Source organism: Amphiprion ocellaris, chromosome 6 (assembly GCF_022539595.1).
Source record: "Amphiprion ocellaris isolate individual 3 ecotype Okinawa chromosome 6, ASM2253959v1, whole genome shotgun sequence".
Taxonomy (NCBI): domain Eukaryota; kingdom Metazoa; phylum Chordata; class Actinopteri; family Pomacentridae; genus Amphiprion; species Amphiprion ocellaris.
Genome location: NC_072771.1, coordinates 6,091,268 through 6,116,219, shown reverse-complemented (window position 1 = coordinate 6,116,219; position 24,952 = coordinate 6,091,268). Strand labels below are relative to the sequence as shown.

The following is a 24,952-nucleotide window of genomic DNA, read 5'->3' as shown; positions in this document are numbered from 1 at the left end:
CACATTCACTCAGCCAACTTACTAGAGGTTCATCTGCAGCCCTGCTGGGTCCCAGCTGCAGTCTGTCATGAGCTAAACGTGTTTGTCAGATAAAGAAAGAAGCTAATTTCCATGATCCCCTCTTAATTACGTCCCATCCATCACTAGCCCCGTGGTGAGGTCTACTTCTGATTGGAGTAGGTCGGTTGGAGAGTTTACAGATGGAAGAGTGATGTCCATACTGCACCCATTTGTTGTCTCAGTTATTTTCACAGGCTTTGGAGTTAATGGAACGGAAATATTGGCCATTTCTAGTGCTGATAGAAAATAATCCTCAGTAGTGAAATGAGAGTGAATCATGGTGGTGGCTGCTGGTAATCGAAGAGGCTGAAAAGTGCTGTGCGATCAGTAGGAAACATCAGTAAACTGGCCTCATTATTAGCCTTTCTCATTAGATTAAAGTGGAAAAAGATAAACTGTCTCTGCTGAGTGATAACAACACACAAGAAGAAGGTAATAAAAAAGCTTCTCAACATGTTGGCGCAGAATGGTGTCCCAAAGCTTTCAGTGTCGGCAAAAACAGCACAGAGATGCTTAGCCTTTTTTATTTGGTTCACACTAATGCAGCGGCGTTTACATAGTTTAATTATGAGCTTGTCTCTCTGGGAAACAGCGGAGCAAAGGAGGGGTTATTAATAGAAATAGTCCTGAGAGATCAGTTGTTAGCCCGCCCTTTAAAAATACAGAGAGAGAGAGGTAGGTGAAACAATCCTTCCGGCTGTTGAAAGATGATTAAGCGAGTTGGAAACGGCCTGAATCTTTGTGACAGGGAGGTGATTAGTCCGTGAAGCGCGTCAAATTAAAAGAGTGTGAGATGCAGATTCAGCTCGCGCTTAGATTGAATTCTTTCACAGTTTGGGCATGACTCAGCTCATAATCCCAAGCAGGATTTTAATTTCAATATAACACCCCTCCCCACTCTTTGCTCACCATGTGCTTCCGGCTCTACTAGGCACAGATTTAAACACCGAGCTGGATGTTAACATCATGTATCTGGTCTTTGGTGGAACAGTAATGTTGTTTTTGTTGTGTGTCATGATACTTGTATGGACACTGGTGCAGTGCAGAGATAGAGAGAATGCAGGGAGAATTTTTGAACCAATTCTCTATTTTTGGTTTGAAATGTAATAAAGAACACAGTTGAATAGTACATACTGAATACTGGGCTGCATCTGGCTCGCTGGGTAGATCCTGCCTGGCCTTCCCCGGATCTTTCTGTTTGGATGTTCTCCCTGTGCATCGTGGGTTTTCTCCAGGTTCTCCAGCTAAACTGTTAGAATGTTAGTGTGACTGTTTGTCTCTATGTGTAGCCCTGTGATAGACTGTTACCTGTCCAGGTGACCCCCCATGACCCTGATGAGGATTAAATGCTGTATAGATGATGTGTAGATAATGGATGGATACTAAATACTACTTGGACTATGAATCAAACAGCGTCAGCTCGATGTCCAGTTCTCTGATGTGCTTCCCCAGACCAATGATCTCCGCCAGGCCCAGCTGTGGTCTGTTGCAGTGATGTTTTGTTGTTGGTACAGCTCGTATACCAGCTGCTGCCCTCTAGGTCCTGATGTATAAGGCTGTCATCTGCCACGAGCCCTGAATCCTCAACTGTGTCAAAATGAGGACCCTTCAATGAGGCAAATCTTGCAGGTAGAGCAGATGTGGTAGACTGTCCACTATGACCAGTGCATTGGAGCACACAGGTGTCATCACCCCTGTTCTCCGTGTTGAACGTTCTCCTCTGACTCCTCAGGATTTTCCGGTAGAACTCCAACCCTTGGGGACTAGTTCACAGTGTAGGACCACATGGATGAAGAAAACAAAGAGCAGGCTCATGGTTTCACAGTTTCAGCACAGATCTGACTCTGGAACCTGAACTTTCCTAGTGGAAAACAGTAAAGTGAGAACTTTGGAGTGCTGTGAAGCCAGACATCTCAGAACGGTAGGTTGCAAGCAGGTGGGGGGAGGAACGCCTCAGTAAAATCTGGTAGTTGGTTCCAGACCAGTAAAATGTCCTGATTCTTTTTGAAGTTAATTTTTGGCCTGCATTGACAGGACAGTAGCAAGAAGAAGACATAAAAGTGGAAAGGACCTGCAGCAAAGGGCCTGGAATCGAACCCACGTTCAGCCTGTTGAGGTACCAGGTGCCCACATTTCCCGGTTCTAGCTTAATAACTCATCAGTCAAAGAAATGTATTTCAACCTAAACCCTTTAAATAGATAAATAAATCAAATAAATGCTTGATTGTGCTCCCTTATGGACCACTCTGGACTCCCTACTACTATTCTAGTCTGCTGGAGTGCTTCATGTAAGTTCCTCCACACATACACTCTATAGCTGCTGCAGTTCAGTCACATCACAGACCCACGGAGCTGCTGCATTCTTATTGTATGAAAAGTGCTATATAAATAAAGTTTGATTGATTGATGATGGAGTTGCTGCTAGCTAATTACTTTTGCTGTGGAATTTGTTGTTGAACTGAAGTAATGTGATTACTGGTCAGAAACTGGGTCATGATGGGGCTTCACAGATCAAAAGGTGTTCAAGAATGTCCAAAAGCATCACTGTTGGCAGAGTGAAAATGATGTTTTTTATTAAAAATACAGAATCCAGCTCATGCAGACTCACCTTTCAGACAGCATTAGATGAGAATATTCTCATTGTTGTCATGTTTGATGAGTTTTGATGGAGTTATTGTGGAAGTCTGTGCAGCGTGTTAGAAGAAAAGCAGTATTCACTCTCATTGCAGCACTCACATGTAGTTTTCATCGGTCCAACTTTCATGAGAAATCATCTTGAAATCCACTGATGGAAAGAAGAACAAAAGCTGTCTGAGCTCTGGGGACTGGGAATGAGCTGCGATATTAGGAGCTGTCAGAAGAAACTCATTGGAGTGAAACGTCCTGCAGCTGAGCAGGGAGACGCTGGTTGAATCAGAATGTATTCATGCTGTACGTTTGTTTCTTGCCATGTTTCCTTGAAATACCATTTAATTTTTATGTATATTTTGTGATTTCATGGCCTGATAGATGAACACAAGCTTCCCTGTGTTGATCCATACATTGACGGCCGTCCTGTTTCTGCATCTCTGCATCGTCACGGGTGTAAAACCACAGCTGAGGCGACATCAGTGTGTCTGTTGTCGTTTCTCTGGAAGGTGCTGGAATGCCGTGTTTGTGCTTTCTAATGCGGATGTTGCATAAAGCCGGCGGGCCTGTTCTCTTTGATCTCGGAGGGTTTTGTTCGTGGTCGATACGGTGTTTTTGTGTCGGTTTGAGCATTGACTGCATGGCCTACTTTGTGACAGCGTTCTGTCAGCAGTCTCAGGGTTTGCTCCCCACTTTGTCTCCTGATCGCAGCTCAACAGTCCTCCTTCTGCTGCCAGCAGCGTTTGGCCTGAAAATCCCAATCAGAGTCTACTAGCAGCGTGCTGTCTTTTTCTAGAAAGAGTTAAACTTTGGAAAAAATCCATCAGTAATCGTCAGAGGTATGAAATGAGTTGTAAAAGCAGGGTGGTGGCGTGGCGGCTGTGAATTCACATCAGCCTGTCAACAGTGAAGAATGAAGCTGGTTCCTGTCCTGAGAACTAATTGAACTCCTGCTGTGATTTATGCTCTGATTGAAATTGCTGGTGTTGATATGAAGTCAGGCTCATTTCCAACAGTGGATAGGTTGGCAGGGATTAGTGTGACAAATGCAAGAGGACAGGAATGATTTGAAATGAGAGATGTTGGGCCAATATATTCTGCCTCTCCCAGTGCTACTGATGCTACCTGAGCTGATGGATAGGTCTATTCCACGTCAGGCTCAGCAGGAGCATGGATGCCCCTATCCCAGCCACTTCCATTAGGCTTTCACCATCTTTCATTTCATGTACACAGTTTCCTTGTAAATCCGTGCTTCAGTGTAAAAAGTCTTTCTGTCTCCTGCATCTGCAGTTTTTTTTTAAAGCTGACAGTAAAAAATGTGAGTATAAATCCTGTAAGGTGTTTCCTTCTGTTTATTCCAGCTGGTGTGTATCTTTCCCAACCAAAAGGAATGAGGAGAAAAGTGACAGAAAGCTCCAGAGCTATCTCAGTTTCATTTATCAGACGCTTTTATCCAAAGTGACGTCCATCTGAGAGTAGCTCCACCACCATCAAAGATCTAGTCAGGAGGAAACAACCTGGATAAGAGTCATAAAACACGCTCAGGAGTCATAATAGGACCGCGGTGTCTACAGGCAGGAGACGGAAAAGGATTTTTTTTTTTTTTGTCAATTCACACATTCTGTTAGAATCCCTTAAAGATTATTGTTTTCTGTCAGCTTGCGTTTGTTTGACAGTTATTAAGGAGGAATGTTGTAGTTCCAGTCTGTTAACCCTTCATTATACCTGACATGGACAGCTGTAGATGCCTCACATGCATTTATTCTTATTATTCTACTTTATAGTCTTCTGGAACCCTATTGGAGGACTTGATTTATTTTACTGTAAAACACTTTGGTTGGTCATAGGCCTTTAAAAGTGCTATATAATTAAATCTGACATCGACTCCATTCCATACATGTGCATTATGTCGTACCTTTGTATTCCACACAAACACACTGAGCATGTGCACTATTTCACTACAAACTATCCCTTAAATGGGGGTAGTTAACATTTCAATACAGAAAATATAACAAATACAGAATAGATCACAGGTTAAGATCACTGTTGTCATTTGAAAGTCTCCTTCAGGGACGTATTTGTTGTGAATTTCATCTATTTTAGTTGCCTTGTCTTTGATGCTGAACCACAGATATCCATCGGCTGGTGGATCTCTGACATCTCATTCTGAAAGAATCCACATGAACACCAAGGGATCTGCTGGTTCTGGTTCCAGACGCCTCAGGAACACCAGAGCTCCACGGCCGGTGGGTCAGGGTTGGTTTGGTGGCATGAGGGGAACCTGCACGATATTAGACAGGTGGTTTAAATCCTTTGATTGATGGAGACCTTTTAAAGGTTGAAGAACCTGCAGTTCATACAACAGAGAAACTTTCTTATGTTAACCTTTAGTCTAAGTGCCCTCTTGGGGCCTGCACTTTAAAGATTTGTTTCATCACCGCTTCATCCGAAAACATCAATTACTGGAAATCAATTAGAGCTGCTGATAATTTTCTAGCAGGTCAGTGTTCTACATTCTGCTGCTTTGAATCCTCAAATCCTTAGAGGTGTTCCTAAGTAAACACTCTGTAATCCCCCACAAAACCCTGCAAGAGCCTGCTGTTTTGATGTACACCGGTGGTGATTCAGGAGGTAATGGCTGTTTGTTTGTGGACTGCAGTGCTTTTCCCAGTGTTCCATGCAGTGGAGAGCCTTGTTATAGACTGGAGGAGGTACGTCAACAGTCTCTAACAACACAGAGCCCAGGGCTAACTGGTAAAAATCATCCAGGGACAGCTAAGTGAGGCAGCTCCTGACTGTCTTCCAGCTTACCTGACCTCTGTCACGACTGCTTTTGTCTGACTTTCTCTAATTGGAGTGTTCTCTGAGGCTGCCAGGACACAGCCACTGGTTTAGGGCCAGTCACAAAGCACCTGAGGCCGTGTTTGACTAAAAGACTTCAAAAACGACAAGGGAGGCAATGAGGTGCATCCCAGTTGTGTAACCGGCATCAACATGAGGCAGGTGGAGTCTGGAGACGGGACATGTGGAGTATTAATGGGGCTGACTGGTCCTGAAAGACAGGACATGGAATGTAAAAGAAATACCCCAGTTGTTATCAAAGCTTTAACGTTCTTAAATCTCTTTTTCATGAAACAAATACATAAAGAGGACATACAGTACAGGCTAACAACTTCTGAAGCTCAGAGTCTCATGCATCAGATGCTTCCACCAGGGAGGTGTCTGATTGGCTGCACTGTGAGCCCCACAACATACATGGAGAGTCATAAAGATCTATTTCCAGCCACAGGAGGAACAAGGAGTCCTGGAGTTGATGATCTGGTCCCCTCAGAGTCCTGATCTCTACATCATGGAGTCAGTCTGGGTTTACAGAAGACACTGAATCCACAGGAGAACTGGACTAGAACTAGACTGAGCTGCCACACCTTAACAACTACAGAGAGCTGAAGCTGTTTCAGAGGCAATGGACTTGATTAAGCTTTCTTTTTTTATTTAAACTTTGGTTTCTTTATTTGAAGTCAGATGATCAGGAAAACAACAAAAGCATCATTACTTTCATTTTAAACTTCGACACAGTTCCACCAGTTTTTAGTAGAAATCAGCTGGTTAAATATTGCAGTTTGGTTTGATTCTTGTGATTCAGACATTTATAATCCAGGGCTCATCAGGTCTGACCTGATAGACTGTGTTTCTCTAGTGTCAGACTAGTCCTGGCTTCTACTACAGAAGTCCAACATGTATGTTTTAGTTGTACAAAGAATTCACTGTGATGCTGATAGTGACCACCTGGAAAGATAAAAATAGTGTGTCTGATTCTGATGTGTTTTAAACTAGAGAACCTGGCAGTCAGTGGAGTTAATAGAGCCTTGATAGGTCTTTAAAATGAGCTGTACTATGAATGACTCACTACTTTGGGAAGAATATGAAGATTACTGCAGTATTTGTTGTTTTTCACAAACTGGCGTTTCCATCATTACCACCACCTACACTGTGACGTGTAGACGTTTGGAAATATGACCCTCGGGACCAGACCGTTAGCTCGTTAGCACGCAGCCTATCAGCATATTGCTTTAAATTAACACGTCACTCAAAGTGTGTGACTGAGTTGCTGATCTACTGTGGCAGACCGGCTCTGTGCCAGCTTTACTGCAGCGACAGCAAACTGGATGTGAAAATACTAAAGGACGATGAAGCCGAAGTGCAGTGGGTCACCTGAGTGTGTTCTGGAACCAGAAAGGTTTAAAACTGCACAAAAGAACAAATGGGATGTTGTTTGGCAGCTGATGTTCAGTAGACACCAACATGGTTCATCAGCTGGAGTTAGTAGGTGATAAATGACAGGAGATTTAAAGTGAATAATCAAGAGTAGAAGTATGTTCTGCAGGTTCTGGTGTTGCTGGTTGGGTTCCAACCATCCGCTGGTCTGATCACACGTCCTCCATTAGTAGTTCTGGTAGGACAGTCTGGTGATTGTTTTTTTTTTTTTTTCTCTCTGAACCCAAAACAGTTTCTGTGAATTTCTTTGCTCATTTTTCACTGCAATATAAAGTCCAGCAAACCTGAGGAAACATCTCAGCCATGGATACAAGGAGAGGACTTAAAGTGACTTTAGTACAGGATCATAAAGTTACCATGCCATGAGTCCTTATTTGTTCTATAAAACAAATAAATAGAAAGTGGAATCAACATTTTACCAAGTGTCCACACATTACTGATGATGTAAAAACGGTGGCTCTGCATACTGTAGTCATTTAGTATTTACATTTCTACAATCTCTACTAACTCTGTGTGTGTTTAGTGCTACTCTCACCTCAACCACAGAAAGATGCTCCACCATGCTGAATTTATCTCCAACAGTTTGCTGACAACAGATTGATTTTGAGCGTTGCTGCTATGTTTTGCTGCTCAGGTTTCTATTGTTTTTTCAGCTCCCTAGAAAGCTCTGGTTAAACAACATCTCAGCTCAACTGTCCCTGAAGTTTATCCATCGACCGTTGGTCAGAGCGGCATCAAACATGGACAAAGAGTTGTTTTTAGTGATAAAAAAGGTTTGTTTAAATATGGCGTGCACTGCAGAGCCATGATGAGACCTAAAGCTTCCTCTGAGTGAATGTTTGCTTCCATCTCTGCTGTCTGTCCTGTTGACCCAACGGCAGCACTGAGCTCCTCAGGGTGGAGGAAGTGTTGTTCTGACCATCGTCAGCCATGCTCACAACAAAATCCACCATAATTGAGGTAGAACGAGCCATTTAACAAACCCCTGCTGAACAAGCAGAACACAAACGTTGTGCCCATAGTCATCTAACTGGTCCCTCCTCTCCACTAACCCTCACACAGCCCATTACTGCAGTGAACTAAAAACAAGTTCTTCAGTCTAGTTAGCTATGTATATAAAGAATTAGCTGAACTATTACAGCAGCTGCCCTGAAGTGGTTTAGAACTGCAGTTTTCAGTGTTTTACTAGAATACTGCCTGGAAATATGTTTAAAACACAGAAACACCGATGAGTGACCTAAACCTTCAGATTTAAGTGCCATGTGCAAGTTAAGTTTGAGCAGAACATAAATGTGTTCCGTGTTTTAGCATCACAGCCCATAATGATCACTGTAATTCTGTCAGTGTGCTTCATCATTAACACTCTGAGTCAGCTTCTGACCGGCTCCACACGCCATAGACATGGATGTGTTTACACCTTTACAACCATTTTCACACTAATCAGCTCTACAGCATATTCTACTGAGCTGTCTGTATCTTCCAACAACCTCCTGAAAACCTGCTCCTCAGTGTACATCTGCAGAATGAAGGCATTTCAATGAAACATCACAGGTTTTGGATGGAACTTCATGTCATGTCACTGATTTGTTCAAGGACCGTTGGAAAATTGAATTCTAATGATTTACAGTTTCTGTTGTATTTTTAGAAGACAACATGCCTGTCAGCAGGTTGTAGGGTTCATAAGGGGAAACGATCGATGACTTTTAACATGAGACTGTAAAACACTCAGCTGTCTGTGAATCACAGGAAACTGAACCTTCTCAGAACTGCTTCCCATCCATACAGATAGATGTGTTGTCAGCAGGAAGTGGACCAGTCCAGCCTGCTGCTGCACAGCGGCTAACGGGAAGAACAATGGGGTACAGATCTTGGCTTTAGTACACCTGGTTGGCAGCTACTATACTGCCTCCGCTGCATATTATTTAAAGTCCTGAAGATCAGTTTTTACATGTGAAAAGAGAAGTTTTATTCTGACCACTAGAAAAGGAATGCCCGGTTGTATCTGTCCCCAGGGGAGGACGTCTGAGTCCACACTGCTCTGGTCACTGATCTGGTGCTAATCTATATGGATTTTTCTTCAGCGTTGATTATGTCAAGCGTAGCTCCCCTCCCATACAGATACAGAGCAGCAGTCATTCCTCTAATCAGAGGCTTCAGACTGATTCATTGAAACGTGTCTAATCTGCAGTATACAGAAACATACATGAAGAACCTAGAGGCTCCCACCAGTTGACACCGTCCATCCGTCCGTCTGTCTTTCCGTCGGTCCGTCCATTCTGACCATCCATCCGTCCGTCCATTCTGACCATCCATCCGTCCGTCCATTCTGACCATCCATCCGTCCGTCCATTCTGACCATCCATCCGTCCGTCCATTCTGACCATCCATCCGTCCGTCCATTCTGACCATCCATCCATCCGTCCATTCTGACCATCCATCCGTCCGTCCATTCTGACCGTCCGTCTGTCCAAAGCTGGGCTGTAGTAGCAGCTGACCAAGCAGAACTTCCCAGGACTTTCTCTCCCCAACAATGTTCTACCCCTCCTCCTGGGGGATTGCTGGCTAGATGAGATATGTGATCCCTCCAGAGACTTCTGGGTCTGCACTGAAGTCTACTCACAGTTGAACGTTCTGGGAAGACCTCGAAAGGAAGGAACCCAGGAGGCCTCCTCATCAGATGCCTGAGCCACATATCAGGCTCAGATCCAGAACGGATCCTAGAACACATGAACTGGGTTTCTGAGCAGAGCTTTGCTGTTTTTTTTCCAGTGTTTATCAGAGAATTTGCTCTGATGTGGCAGAAGCAGAAATGAATGAAGAGGAAACTGGCTATAAGTTTAGAAGACGTTTCTTTCTTTATGTTGCTGTGCTCAGATATACTTTTATGGCCATTGTTATATTTTAGATCCATTTTCTGGTCCATAAATGTCTGCTAAATATTCTGACACTCCACCTAAAATTAGTGTTTATATTTCTACTTGGACCATACGAACAGTTTTGCATCCAGAGCTACAATGCTAGCGTGGCTAAACATCTGCTGAAGGTCTTTACTCTGATATAATCTTCATGTTTGCTGTCTGTGTGTTTAGCATGTTTAATATTTACCATGTTTAATGGAAGAGGATTCCTCCTCGTCTTTTAAAATCACTAATAAGCCACTTTCCATCTCATCTCATGCTCCTCTTACATCAAAGCTTCTTCTCGTGTACATAGAGGGGAATGTAGAGGATCTCAGCACTTCTCTGCTTGCTTTGCTTTTTTGCAGTAGCACTGTGCACGTTTAGCATTTGGTAAAGTACAGTGGGAGTCGGCAACATGGGACCTGCTGGCAGAAACAAGAGCCAAGATAAAAACTCCCACATGAGTGGTGGGGAATGAAAATCAGCTTTTGAAAAGCACACTTTCATCCAAATGTTCTGGATGGCTGTGGATCTATTAATTGAAGAGTCTCAGTGATTTGGTTCTGACTTTCTTTAAAGTTCAAGCGCTCTAAAGAGTGATATTATAAAGGAATGGTCAGGTGGCTTTTGGTCAGGGGTGAATCCAAAAGCAAAGAACTGTTCCAGGAGAATGCCTGCATCTATCAAACTACCACCATTAACTTTCTGTGCAGCATGTAGAATATCTGGAAATGAACAAACAACAGATAATGAGATTTTTAAATGTGCCAGTGGTGAAATGGAAATATAGCTGGAAGTGTTTGTGTTGCAGAAACTGAAGAGATGTTACCTCTGTCTGTAAAAGAAAGACTTCAGGCAGTGGCCCTGCAGGAAACTGATGTTAAACTCTGGCTGATTGTCTTGTTCCTTTGCACCCCATGTCGAATAGCATTTCCCTCACAATCATTATCCCTCACTGCATGCAGGAATGGATGTAAAGATCAGATTTTAGCTCAGTAACAAGCAGCTTGAACAATACAAAGCTGATTCTGCCATTGTGTAAAGAAGAGATAAGATAAGATAAGATAAAGATAAAGTTCTTTATTTCTCCCCACTCCAGGGGAAATTTACATTGTTACAGCAGTTTTATTTACAATATATACAAGGGTGGCAAAATTTTTAACAGAAAAAATAAAAATAAAGTTTAAAAGTGCAAAGATGTGCAGTGCAAGAATGTCTGTGCAAAGAGGTCTTCTTCTTTGTTTTATTCTAACTATTTAGTGGAGAGAAAATGTTCAAATGTTCCCTTATTCGTTCTCCACAGAGTCTGAAACGTGTCACATTAAAAGCGTGATAAAACATGAATAGAATCATTTCACATTCCTGAAGTATGTTAGAAACAAGAAAGGTGTTTCATGTAAATCTACTTTATTCTCCCTCATCTGGGCTTAAAGTCTCACTGTTTTTCTTTTTTTTTTTTTAAATGCAAATGCTATTTAAAAGGCGGTGATGAGACCAGAACAGAGTGGACTTCCATGCATCCTTCATGGTTTTCAAGCTCTGTTTCTCTTAAAGAATCGGCAGAGCTCAGGTTGCTGTATATCTGCCAGGAAACCAGACAGGCAAGACAAATAGATTCCCTCAGTCTGACCCCCGGACCAGGCAGGATGAGTCCGTCCACCGTGTCCTTGTGAAGGCAGCCTGTGGTTATCCTCCATGCTCCGACATGCCTCACTGATGCTGTCTAGTAACTATAAACTCATCTGTGATGTCCTCTGACGATGCAGGGACAACATCACAGAAGGTTTCCCTCTCCTCGCGTTGTTCCTTCATCTCCTTCTCCCTCCGTATCGTTTCTCTTGACATCCGAAGCATCTCATCCTAAGGCAGCATCATTTTCAGATAAACTAATCTGTCCTCCCAAATCCCGTCTTTCCCCCGTGGCGGCTCTGCTATCAGATCCTGGGGGATCGATGGGCTGCAGGTAAGAGGACTCCTGCTTCACCCTCAGTGAACCCAGCACTGATTATCAATTCAGTCCAGTATCAGGCTCTTCATTTGACGGCCTTCACCTATTTTTAATGGGACCTCTAACCTAAGCCTTTGGAACAGGAGTGTGTTTTGGAAACAGCAGAAAGGGGAAAGTGAGGCGTTTACGCGTTTTTTTACTCTGTAATTTTATTTTTCAAATATTCTCTAGTATAGATTGATGTCACAGAACCCCTTTAATTCAAAATATTGTAATATTCTTTAAGTCCTTTTGCCCTAAAATGATATTTTATTGCCAAATTACTGGACTTGTGAAAATGAAGTCTTTAATTATCTAACTAATAAGGTTTTTCCTCCTGTGTCCTCCAGAGTCGGAAACACGCCAACAAAGTGCGGCTGTACTACATGCTACATCCCGTGGATGGAGGCTGCCCCGCCAAGAAGCTCAGAACAGACAATGTGAGTCCTCTGTGAATTCTGTCTCCTCAAAGGGTCTGTAATCTCTGAGAAACATGCATTCGTCCTCACATGGAAACCTTTAGTGGCTGTTCTGACCCCTCCCTCCTCCTGTCAGTCAGCTGACAGATGAACAGCCTTTCTAGACCAATGAGCAGTGAATGAACACGGTGCTGTGGTTGGATGCCAACCTTTCATCAAACACAGACATGAGGTGAGGTATCAGGCCCTCCCAGCCCTCCTGTCCTGTAGCAGTGGAAGTCCATGACATGCTTGACAGATGTAATTATGGGCTGTTGTTCCCTGATCAGTAGTGATGTGTTTGGTTTAGTGGAGTCATCTTTACAGTTTCACTGAGGAGGAGCTAAAACATAGTTCCTACATCCGCTCAGATAAGCATCAGCTGAGATTTCATGGTGCGTGTTGAGGTGTGATGTTAGCGTGACGCTGGAAGGACTGTTTCCAAGCCAAGCTCCTTTCAAGTGGAGCCTGGGGCTGATGGAGCGACTGAGTGCAGAGGTTTGTCTGCTATCAGTGTAGAAATCTGGTTTCTGAAGCCAATAAGGACACGTCCAGGGACACTACTGCTGTCTGCTGTTTCAGCTCATCATCCCGTCTGCTCTGTTTCTGTTTAGATGTTCCTCCAGCCCTCCTCCGCCTCTTTTTTATTCTCATCTGTCCTGTTTCTCCGTCATGCATCACATCTCTGGTCCTCTTTGTCTTCCCATTATTTCCATTTCCTCTGCTTTGTGTTGTCCTCTTTCCTTTCTTTCCTCTAGATTTTTATCTTTTTCCTTTCCACAACTTTTCTGATTTACTCTTTTACACATTGTGCTCCTTTTTTCAGTCCTTATCTCTATTTTTCTTCCCATCCTGTTCATCTCTCTGCTTCCTGTCCTTCTACACCTTTACTGTACGTTTGTGTTTGATCTCATCCTGTCCTTATCTCTGCTGTTCCTTTGGTTTCCTCTCCTCCTTCATCATTTCCTTTGTTTTTTTCCTTTTCTCTCCTCTTCTACTCCTGCTTTTCCTCTATTTTTATTTACTTTCATTTTCTTCTTTCTTTTCCTTACATCTGCTTTTATGTCTGTTCTTTTTTCCATCTGTTTCCTCACTTTCCTTTTGCTTCTTATGTTTCTTTTCTCTACTTTTCTTTATCTCTCAACTAGTCTATTATTTTTGCTTTTCTTGCTTTCCTTTTATTCTCTTACTACTCATACTTTTACCGTATTCTTCTATTATTCCCTTTCTTTTCTTTTCCTCTCCTTTACTGTTTTTCTATCATTTCTTTTCCTTTGTCTTCCTTTTCTTGGCTTTCTTCTTATTCCTATTTCTTTCTATACTTTTCTGTCCTTTATTTTCCTTCTTCATTTTCTCATCTTCACTTTCCACTTCTTTTGTATTCTTTTCTGTTATTTCCTTTGTTTTCTTCTGCTTTCCGTATCGAGCTTTTTGTCTTTTTATGATCTCTTCCAGCCATTTGCCTCGTTTGCTTTCCTCCTGTCATATTCCTCCCCTCCTTCCTGTTCACTCATCTTACTGTTTTATCATTTTCATCCCAAATCCATTCTCTTCCTTTCACACCTTCCTTCCATTCTTCCTCCTCTTCTTTCCATCCTTTTTCCTCCTTTCTTGCAGATCCCCTTTCCTTCTTTGTTGCGTTTTAGAACTTGTTCCAACCCCTGTACTTTTATCTTGACATTGTTTCCCTCATTTGTCTTTTATTTTGTGATTTTATTTTTATTTTTTCCTCCTCACATTGCTCCAGAAACGTGTCTTTTTGTGACAGGTTCTTTGATGTGATTTTTTTTTTAATCCATCTCTGAGACGCAGGAGTCTTGTACTCTTCCTCCTGCCAGCGTTCTGCCTTTTATCACTCCGACTGAAGCCATGTGGGATCTCAGCGATGAGTGATGGCACTCGGATGTAGGAACAAGAAAAGTTTGACTCCTTTGAGTGTTATGTTCCTTTCACAGATACAGCCTACTGTTTGACCCAGTGATGATCGGCGCTATGTTCTGTTCTGCTGACTGTATGGTTCTGGCAATAATATGAAGATTAGAAAATACATTTATAGTATAAAGAATCCCCCAAATATTTCACATGTCACCTGTGTTGACATGAAGAATTCAGTATTTGTCTGTTTGCATCAAAATGAGCCACTTTTATTGAAAAATGCAGTCATGACATCATTACATCCTGTTTACTTTAAAGTCATTATCTTGAGATTTTTCATGCCTAAAAGGTAAAAACAAAACCCTAATGTATTCAGTGAAGCAATTCACAAGATTTAGTTTCCTTAAAGCTGCACTAGTCGGTAGTTTCTAACAGCAGATCAGATCTTCTTGTGAGTGTTTTGGAGCAATCATGGCAGGTTTGCTGTCACAGCTGGATGCTAGCATGTCAGCTAGGCTTTCACCACAACTCCACCATTTGTCTGTTAGAAATGATTTCAGACAACGTGGAATCAGTCTGACCACAGAGCAGGTGTCCACCGGTCCAGCATCGTCTCATGCAGCTCATCCATGTGCAGAATCGTTTGTGGCTACAGAGACACTGATGAAGGTGTTGGTGTGGACAGTCACAGAGTCTCTGTTAAAGTGTAGGAATCCCCTGAGAGAAGCTCAGCGAGCCCTCGATCTAAAGGCTGTAATCAGCTCTAGTGGCTGACCGCTCAGGTTTGCTACCAGCAGATGGAAGACGGTCCTTCTCACTGATGAGTCTCATTTTCAGCTGGACAGAGCAGATAGATTGGTGTTGAGCCGGGCAAAGCTTCATACAGATGGAACCCAATGATGTCGAGATGAATCCCCACATCCACAGTTATCCTGTTCATTTGTCACCATCACTTAGTGAACAGCTACACAGTAGGAAATGTTAAAGTAATCAGGAATAACTGAGCATTTGGCTCAGAGTTAATCAGGACAGAAATGGGAGTGATTTATCTATTGATATTTTAGAACCAATCGCTACTTATTGATTGTCTCCCAGTCAGTATTATCTACTATACAGCTCTGGATTAGGAAGTATGAATGATGCATAAACCATCAGGCTCCTGATTTATTCCTCACTAACTCTAGCAGCTGGTGTTCCACGAGGCGATAACGAGTCAAAAGGTCATTTAACAGCAGAAAAGTTGACCTAAAACAGTAGGAAATGTGAATGTGTTACTTATCACATTACCAATGGCTCTGTTCTGTTCAGGGTTCATCTGTGTTTTATGTTGTGAAAAGAGAATATTACTGCAGGTTTAAAGGAGCCCTGTGAAGCCTAAACACTGATCTGCTGTGGAGAGAGGCCTCTTTGTGTTTGTACATGTTTTAAGATACACACAGGGAAATTACAGCTTTCTATGGTACGTTTATGGTTTCATATCCTTTTCACTGCTTGAATTAGACAATGGAGATCTGCAGAGAAAACTGACAGGGACAAAACAAAGTCTAACACATTTGGTAGGTCTCAGGGATACACAGAGTTTTCATCATAATTGAAAGAAGTTACTAATTACACACTGAGGATCATTTTATTAGATATTGTGCTGCCATCTTATCATTGATCAGTGTCAGCATCACTGTAGTGTTTCACAGTTAGGATGGGAAGATATCCTCCTCTTTAGCAAAATACCAAAATGTCTCCCCCGTGTTCACCCACCTCCTCTCCTCCCCCAGCAGCAGACATCAGCCTATCTGACTGATTGATCCTCTGACTGAGGTTTGTCCATGGTTAGGGTCAGGTTTATGGTTAGGGTTACAGGGTTAGGGTCAAGGTTAGGGTCAGGGTTAGGATTAAGGTTAGGATTAGGGTTGGGTTAAGGTTAGGGCTAGTAAGTGAGTCCAACCACATCTCTGAAACGCCAGCAGGCTGACTGCCGTGTAGAGGTAAATGCATCCATGGGGCTGAAAAGCCACTGCCTTTTTTCTCTTAGTTTCACCCTTCAGGCAGTTGGGATTTAGTATATACATATATACTAAATTTTATATTCTATTTCAGCCTATGTACTCCATAGCATAGTGTCCCCTTCATGAATAAAGTGACAAACAGCAACATGTTGTAAACCAGAGGAGCCTGTAGTGTTCCTATAATCCTTTAATATCCTCAGATGGTAGCATTAGTGCTGCTGAGGAAACACTCAAACCTTCTGTAAGAACATATGTGAGGTAGGACATGTATCGTTCCATTCATTCATTTCCTTCCTCTAAGCCAGGGTTGGGTTATGGTGGTTAATCAGGTCATAACTTTCCTGAAAATAAAAATTCAAAATGACAGCTTCTCCTGAGGGATCTCAATGCATCCCCAGGCCGGATGAGATATGTAATCCCTGTCGTGAGTTCTGGGTCTTCTCCAGGGAAAACCCCCAAAGGACCAAGGAGGCCTCCAATCTCATCAGCTGACTCCTTTCAATGTGAAGGGGCAGCGACTCCTCTGGATCTCAGACCTACTCACCCTCTCTACAGAGTTACGACCCAACCGAGGGTCAGCTGGGTGGAACAGAACCAACCAGAGGTCACTGGTGAGGTGAAGCAACACAGGAAAACAGGGCTGGTGGTAAGAACCAAACAAACAGAGGCTCTACTAAGTCCAATACCAACCACATGACTAGCAGAGGACGTATCTTCAGCCATTCAAAGGAGGAAACTACCTTTACGTCTGTGATCTTCATAGATTCTCCTCTACCCTGAGGGTTGAAACATAGATCCTGCAGCTCAGCTCTGGATAGTTGCAGAAATCAAAGTAAAGTTTTTACTGTCAGTTATTGGAATGTTTAATGTCAACATTGGAGAGTCACACATCTGCTGTACTCTGTTGCATCATCTTCTGCTCTGAGAATGTCACATCAACAAGGACTGTTAAAGTGTTCCCCAACCGAAAGCCATGGTTTAACAGCGAGGTGCGTGCCCTGCTAAGAGCGCGGGATGCTGCTTTCAAATCATGAGATCAACAGGCCTATAAAGAGGCACGGCGGTCCCTGCAGAAAGGCATCAAAACGGCCAAGCGCAAATACAAACAGTGCATTGAGGAACACTTTGACAAAAACAACACTTGGAACATGTGGCAGGGGGTCAAGAGACTCACCGGCTATAAGGATGGTCCGAAAATATCAGACTCCACAGACAGCACCCTACCGGATGCTCTGAACCAGTTCTTTGCTCGTTTTGACCAACGCAACAGACAGGCCCACACCTTCACTGCTCTTCCAGAGAGGGACGACACCCCCATCCAGGTGCAGCAGCATCAGGTCAGAGCCACCCTGAGCAGAGTCAACACGAGGAAAGCACCTGGTCCAGACCATGTCACAAGAAGAGTGCTCAAGTCATGTGCAAAACAGCTGGCAGAGGTTTTCACCACCATCTTTAATGTCTCGCTACTCCAGTCTACAGTCTCCACCTGCCTTAAGACAGCCACCATCGTCCCTGTGCCCAAGAAGAGCACAGTGAGCTGCCTGAATGACTATCGCCCTGTTGCTCTAACCCCCATCATAACCAAATGCTTTGAAAGACTCATATCTTCCCATATTAAGACTGCTATTCCTGCTGACTGCGATCCACATCAGTTTGCATACAGGGCAAAGTGGTCAACGGAAGACGCCATCATCACATCTCTCCACACAGCCCTCACACACCTGGAAGGGAGCAACACCTATGTGAGGATGCTGTTGGTGGATTTCAGCTCCGCCTTTAATGCAGTTCTCCCTCACAAACTGGTTATGAAGTTGAACAACCTTGGGCTCTGCAGCTCACTGTGCTCCTGGATATTGAACTTCCTCAGCAACAAACCTCAGAACGTCAGGATCAGAGACCACATCTCCTCCACTCTCATCCTGAACACCGGTACTCCTCAGGGGTGTGTCCTCAGCCCCCTCCTCTACTCTCTATTCACACAAGACTGCTCTCCTGTTCACTCCAGCAACTCCATCGTTAAGTTCACTGATGACACCACCATCATAGGACTGATTAGAGACAACGATGAATCAGCCTACAGGGAGGAGGTCCAGCATCTGCAGCGATGGTGTCATCACAACAACCTGAACCTCAACACCGGAAAAACCAAGTAGATGGTCTTGGACTTTAGAAGATCCAAGCGAACTGAGCAGTCTGCCCCCTACATTGATGGAGAGGAGGTAGAGAGGGTGGAGAGCTTCAGGTTAATCTGGATCCACATCTCTGCAGACTTCACATGGTCCACCCACACCTCACACCAGGTGGGGAGGGCCCAACAGAGACTGGACTTCCTCAGGAAGCTGCATCAGGCTCATCTCCCCCAAAAGCTGTTCATAAACTTCTATCGCTCCACCACTGAGAAGCTACTGACCTACTGCTGTACAGTGTGGTTCACCTGCTGCACTGCAGAGGACAGGAAGGACCTGCAACAGGTGGTGAGAGCAGCAGAGCAGGTGATTGGGACCACACTACCTCCCCTCAGAGACGTCTACACCAGCAGACTTCAGAGGAAAGCCAGGAGAATCACCAGAGACCCCTCACACCAGGACCCTCTCTGTTCTCCCTCCTCCCCTCAGGTAGATGTTACAGGACACTTAGAGTCAAAACCAACAGACTCAAAAGCAGCTTTTATCCCCAAGCTGTCAAATGTCTGCTCCCTCCCCCCTGAACGACAATACCACATACCTGCAAGTGCAATATGTATGAGTCAGTGCAATTTATACCATGTGCAATTTTGCTCTCTTATGTTGTATATATATATATAATTTTAGGGTGTTTTGCTCTTATGTTGTATATATTTTTGTAAGGTGTGTTATATAGACTATTTTTGATGCTGCTATTTGGAGAGCACTAAACCGACTTTCATTGTTCTCTGTAACAGTGACAATAAAGATCTATTCTATTCTTTTCTATTCTATTCTATTCTATTCAGGAAGAGAATTGGCCTAGACAACATATGAAATTATCCTCTATACATTTTGTTTAAACTGATAATCTAATGGATAGAAGGAGGTGAGGCCTACAGTCCTGTGGCTCTAATGTAAAGTATCTGTCCTGGAAACTTGGTCTTTCTTCATTGATTCCACTCATTTCTGAGTTATTTCAGGTGATGTTGAATTTTTTCCCTGAAAAAGTTTTTTTCTGACTAGTTGATGATGGTTTAATTTCCTCTTCTGCTATCATGCACAGTTTTCATTCTGTGTGGAGTCTAGATGGTGAACATTTTCAAGGGGTCATGTAGCTTCAAATGGATCTGCTTAAAGTTTATGGTGAGAAACCGAATCAGTCTGCTACATAAAATGTTATGGTCTGTTTCCTCATTACCTTAATAGAAATGTATTATAAACCATTTTGCAGTGGGGAGAGAAGAAGATAGCTAGATGAAATGAAATAGTAGATTTGCCACACTGATGGTAGATCTGTCCTTTGGGAGATGATGTGTTGATGTTGGTGTACTCCCATTGGACCAGCCCCCCCTCCCTGCCGCCGTAAAACAGAACAGATCACCTGCTGCAGAGTTCAGTGAAGCAGGTCCAGGTGAAGCCATCAAATAGTCGAGCAAAAAGGGCAATATTTTCCTCTTAAACACAGCAGAAAGAAACATAAAATGGATGCTCATGCAATGAACAAGCACATTTAAAATCTCACTCATGTAGATACGTCATCATTCTACTGCATTTAAACCATTAAACACACACTGGAGGCAGATAGAGAAAACATGTTCTCACAGTGATTCAGAGCTCGGTAAACTGCCTTAGGAGCAGGGGTATATATTGTATTTTTGTGGCCGTTTGTATTATTCTAGCTGTTCTCAGTGTCAGAGCTGTTAGCATTTTGTGCACGGCTGTCAGGTAGGATCTGTGTCTGCTTTGTAGTCGCTGTGTCATAGGGATGGCAAGGAAATTGGTTTCTACATGGACCGAGTTGTTTTCCCAGAATAGCTGACCATACTGTAGCATCACTGAGCAGAGAGGCAGCAGGAGGAGGGTTCTAGTCCTCCATCACCTTTTGTCACACCTGGAATCAACTTCTACAGGAGTCTGTTAGTGCACCGTAAGCAGGTGCACTAACAGAAAGCTGTTGACAGGTGAATAAAGCCAGGAGTTCAGCTTTTGTCCTGTGGGCAGAAAAAAGCCTGATAATAGTTATTTCATACAGAAGCTGCTTTGCATTTTGCACTGCGTTGGTTACATGTAGATACTGGAAAATACAGACATTACAATATCTTGTTTTTCTGCGACACAAACATTACAGTTGAAAAGCCTATGAAAACTTCCACTTTTATCCATGTGCTAACATAACTGCACAAAGGTTTTCTAATCATCAATGAGCCTTTCAACACCATTAGCTAACACAATGTAGCATTAGAACACAGGAGTGATGGTTGCTGGAAATGTTCCTCTGTACCTCTATGGAGATATTCCATTAAAAATCAGCCGTTTCCAGCTAGAAAAGTCATTTACCACATTAACAATGTCTACACTGCATTTATCATGCATTTCATGGAAAAAAAGTGCTTTTCTTTCAAACTTAAGGACATTTCTAAGTGACTCCAGACTATTGATTGTGCATCCACCGATCAGCCACAACATTTTGACCACTGGCAGCTGAAGAACATCCATCATCTTATCATAATCCAACGTTCTGCTGGGAAACCTTGACTTCTGACATTCATGTGGCTGTTTGACATGTACCACCACCTAAACACTGCAGGGTTAGGGTTGTGTGTTCACCACATTATCCTCTGTTGAACACACAGCGACAACAGCTTTTATCCCCATTACAATGTTCTGATTTGGATGGTCAAAAACACTGTTTGCAAACAGTGACTTTTCAGTTGCTAGTCTTCATAAAAATAAGTGAACAGTAAGTTCTGTTTCAGCTTTTGCTTTCCATTTTTCTCTCAGCTCTGGAATGACAACTAGATAAAGATAGCTGTGTGATTGTCTTGCATACTGCTTGTGAAGTGACCGGATTCATTGGTAACTGTGTTGGAGCCTTTCTCACATGGTGTACCACTGGCTAAGACTTCTGGAATAGTATTCTTTGGATGGATGGAACTTTGCTGACTGAAATGATCAGACTAATTAGTTGTGTTGCTTCATTTAATGAAGTACATTTTTCTGGTCAACACCATCCTCCCTGTGGCTGAACTATGTCCGTACAGCTGATGCCAAGCTTCTTTTTGGAACAAAATCTTCTTTTTTCTTTAAGGTTTCTCTCCTTGTCCTGGCTCATTTTGCTGTGATCATTTGGAACCTGAACGTCGCATGTCGATAAACGCTCCATACTGTCTGTAAAGTTAAAACGATGCACATCAAAGAACCATTCAGTTGGAGTAAATGATGTTCAGTCGGACAGACTTCTCATGGAAAATGAGAACTGTGCATGTTTTCTTTTTGTTTGAAGCAGCAAAAAGTTGGAACATGATGGAACTAATGTGGTTTACTTTACATGAATGCAATAGGGCTATTGTGAACATCACAGTGTCAGTGCTGGCATGATGCAGTCGTTGTTACATGGATTCTGTCATGGCAGCAGACTGTTCATTCCTTCATGCTGTCCACATGTGACTGATAATTCAGGGGAAGCAGTATATTTAATATTCTAAGTAGGACTGTTTTGTCGATGTTAGTGATTTATTCATTTTCTAAGGCTCCTCCTTACTCTTGGTGCTCATTTTGCATCCTAAGCAAATGTCTAAGTCACCTCTGGCCGGCTCCGGATGACCTTGTCATGTGAACTCATCTTCATCTGAGGAAGATTGTGCTCAGAGTTCTTATTCAAAATCTATGTTGTAATAGTCGGGGAACTGCTTTGATCTTTTCATACATTAAGATGCAAATTCTTCAAGGCTTGTGAACTTTTGTAATGAAGAGTAAATAGAACAATAACTCGTGTTTACTACAACAGGACTATAATATACATACCCTCTGGTGGTGGACAGACAGATTAATTAACACACTCAACAGTTATTTCTGCAGAAGTTTTCTGCTTTTCAAAGGTTGTCTTAAATCCAGATCGGTTTTGAAGTGAAATCCCTGATTTAATACTCATTTATCCATGGAGAGAAAATTAAAGGAGCATTGAGGAGATTCTCCTGAAGAAGAGAAAAGACCTCACCCTAACTTTAGCAAATATGCACAACATCCATCCATCAATCCATCCATCCATCCATCATCCATCCATACATACATCATCCATCCATCCATCCATCCATCCATCATCCATCCATACATCCATCAGCTATACACCGTTTAATCCTCCTCAGGGCCATGGGGGGGTGGAGTCTATACCAGCTGACTGAGGGTGAAGGCAGGGGACACCTGGACAGGTAACAGTCTATCACAGGGCTACACATAGAGACAAACAATCACACTCACATTCACACCTACAGACAATTTAGAATCATCAATTACCCTCAGCATGTTTCTGGACTATGGGAGGAAGCTGGAGAACCTGGAGAAAACCCACACATGTACAGGAGAACATGGAGACTCCATGCAGGAAGATCCCAGGAAGGCCGGGACACGAACCGGGGATCTTCTAGTTGTGAGGCAACGGTGCTAACCACTGAACCACTGTGCAGCCATGTGCAAGACATTGAATCCTAAATAGTTCCTGATGGTCAGATCAGACCTCTGGTAGCTCTCTGCCTTCAGAGTGTGTCAACAGGACAGTGAGAGGTGCATTAAAATGCTTCAGTAAAAGCAGTACCAAAGCTAAATCCTTTAGCTTTGACATGCTACACGGAATGTGCAGGGAGGAGGTCAGGGTGGATGGATGGTGTACAAAACCCAGGACTGGGGCACTGAAGTCTGGAACTGAGATCCTTCCTTCTATACTAGAATGAACCTGACCATGAGATCACCTGTTGATTTTTGAATGCTTGTGTTGAAATCTCGAGGTTAGCATTTAACCAATGCCATCCTGGTCTTTAAGATCAGACATATGGAGTCAGGGTGGATCAGACTCAGAGCTCCACACAGCATTGTGATATCAGCCTGCCAATCACCAGGTGGACATGCATTAAAACACACCTTAATTTATTGTCTATTTTATACTAAATGAGATTATAGTTTACTAAATAAACATCATATTGTTTTTAGAAAGTCTAGAAGCTAATGACCATAAACCTGTTAGTGTCAGACCCCCCTCCCTGGTCTCTGCATCACCTGACCTCCTTTTATCTCCCTCTTCCCCTCATTCTTTTATTCTCCCTCCTTTGGCTCTCCTGCGGTTGTTTCTAATAATCAGTTCAATCATCAGGAACTAGCGGTGCAGCACACCTACCTCCTCACCCATGCAGTAAAACCCGGTTCTCCATCCACTTCCTGCCAGATCATAGCATCAGTTCTTATATCTACTGACCGTACTGTGCAGATTCTGCTCAACGCTGCCTGACCCAGCAGTCTGCTGGGAAACCGGTCCCTCCATCTGCTCTGCTGGTCCCGGCCACTAATCCGGACCCCCCTCCCAAAGAGGACCCGGACCCCTGACAGTTCTGTCGGACCCGGAACCTGGAACCCCGGCCGTCCTGCCTGATCCCAGCCACTTGCTGGATTGCTGGATTCCCCCTGAAGAGGATGGGCTTCTTCCTTGGCTCTCTGTTCTCCTGAGCCGTCCTCCCTCTCTGTAGTGATTCTGTCTTGGTAGTTGTACCTAGTTTAATCAGTTATTTCTTAGCTTGACTTTAATTTCCTTTGTTACTACTTGTCTTAGTTTAGATTCATGGTTTATTTAATTCCAGTTCCCACCTCCAGCCTTGTTTGTATCAGTACAGTTCTATGTTCTGACCTGACCCAGCCTCCTCCCTGTGGGTTCACCACCGGCACCCCTGACTTTAGGAGAATGTTCACTAATGCAGCAAAACAAGGAAGAAATTGTGCCATTTTCTCGTAGGCTTCGACACAATCTGACTTTTTTTTTCCAACCAGAGGAGTGTTAGAAAGGATGTAAGTTTACAGCGCTTCAGTTTTAATGATGTATATTCCTTAGCTAGGTTCTACAAAACTCTTTACGATGTGTTTCTTATCCACATTCACACACCAGCTGCCATGCACGGTGCTCAGTACCCATGGAGAGCAGCTTGATGTTCAGTAACTTGTCCTTCAGCACATGGAGGGAGCTAACTCCAACCTTCTCCACCACCTCAGCCATGGCCTCCTGTAGAACATGTCAGACATGGAAACTAAACTAATAAACGCAGTAGATGACTATAACATCTGTGTAAGTCTGTTCAGTAACTTAGAGTGCACTGTATTCGCCTCAGAAAGCATTTTATTGTGGATGTTACAGACATGTTGTTCCCTGTGTCCCAGGATAAAGTTAGCTGGATACAACAGGGGTAGAGCTATTTAACTATTTAACACTGTGAACAGAGGGACTGGTCTATGAGGCCACACTTGTAAAAACTACAATATGATGAAGGTCATTTAAATATTTAAGCTTTCTGCCTGACTTAAATTCAGTGTAGGATTGGGATTCTCCTCCAGGCTGTTTTAGACAGTTTGCTCAGTTCCACATGAAAAAATAATGTTAAATTTCTATAGTAGTGCTCATTGTTGGCCAGTAAGGGTTCATTGCATATGAAGTCATACATCACACTCTCATGTGCATCTGAATGACAAACACAAACAGGGTTGCTAAAAACTGAACCGATCTTTAGAGCAGTCTGTTGGCTTCCCAATAGCCAGAACATCACTGAGGCACACAGTGAGCAGTTCC

At 43.1% G+C, this 24,952-nt stretch overlaps 1 protein-coding gene across 1 annotated transcript in view; it reads left to right on the top strand.

The window, feature by feature from the left end:
* The window catches only part of zmat4a (zinc finger, matrin-type 4a), a 141,329-nt gene that overhangs the window by 42,639 nt on the left and 73,738 nt on the right, over positions 1-24,952 (top strand). Inside the window, 1 exon segment of the mRNA XM_023285018.3 lies at positions 12,201-12,290. Coding sequence (XP_023140786.1) covers positions 12,201-12,290 — 90 coding nt within the window.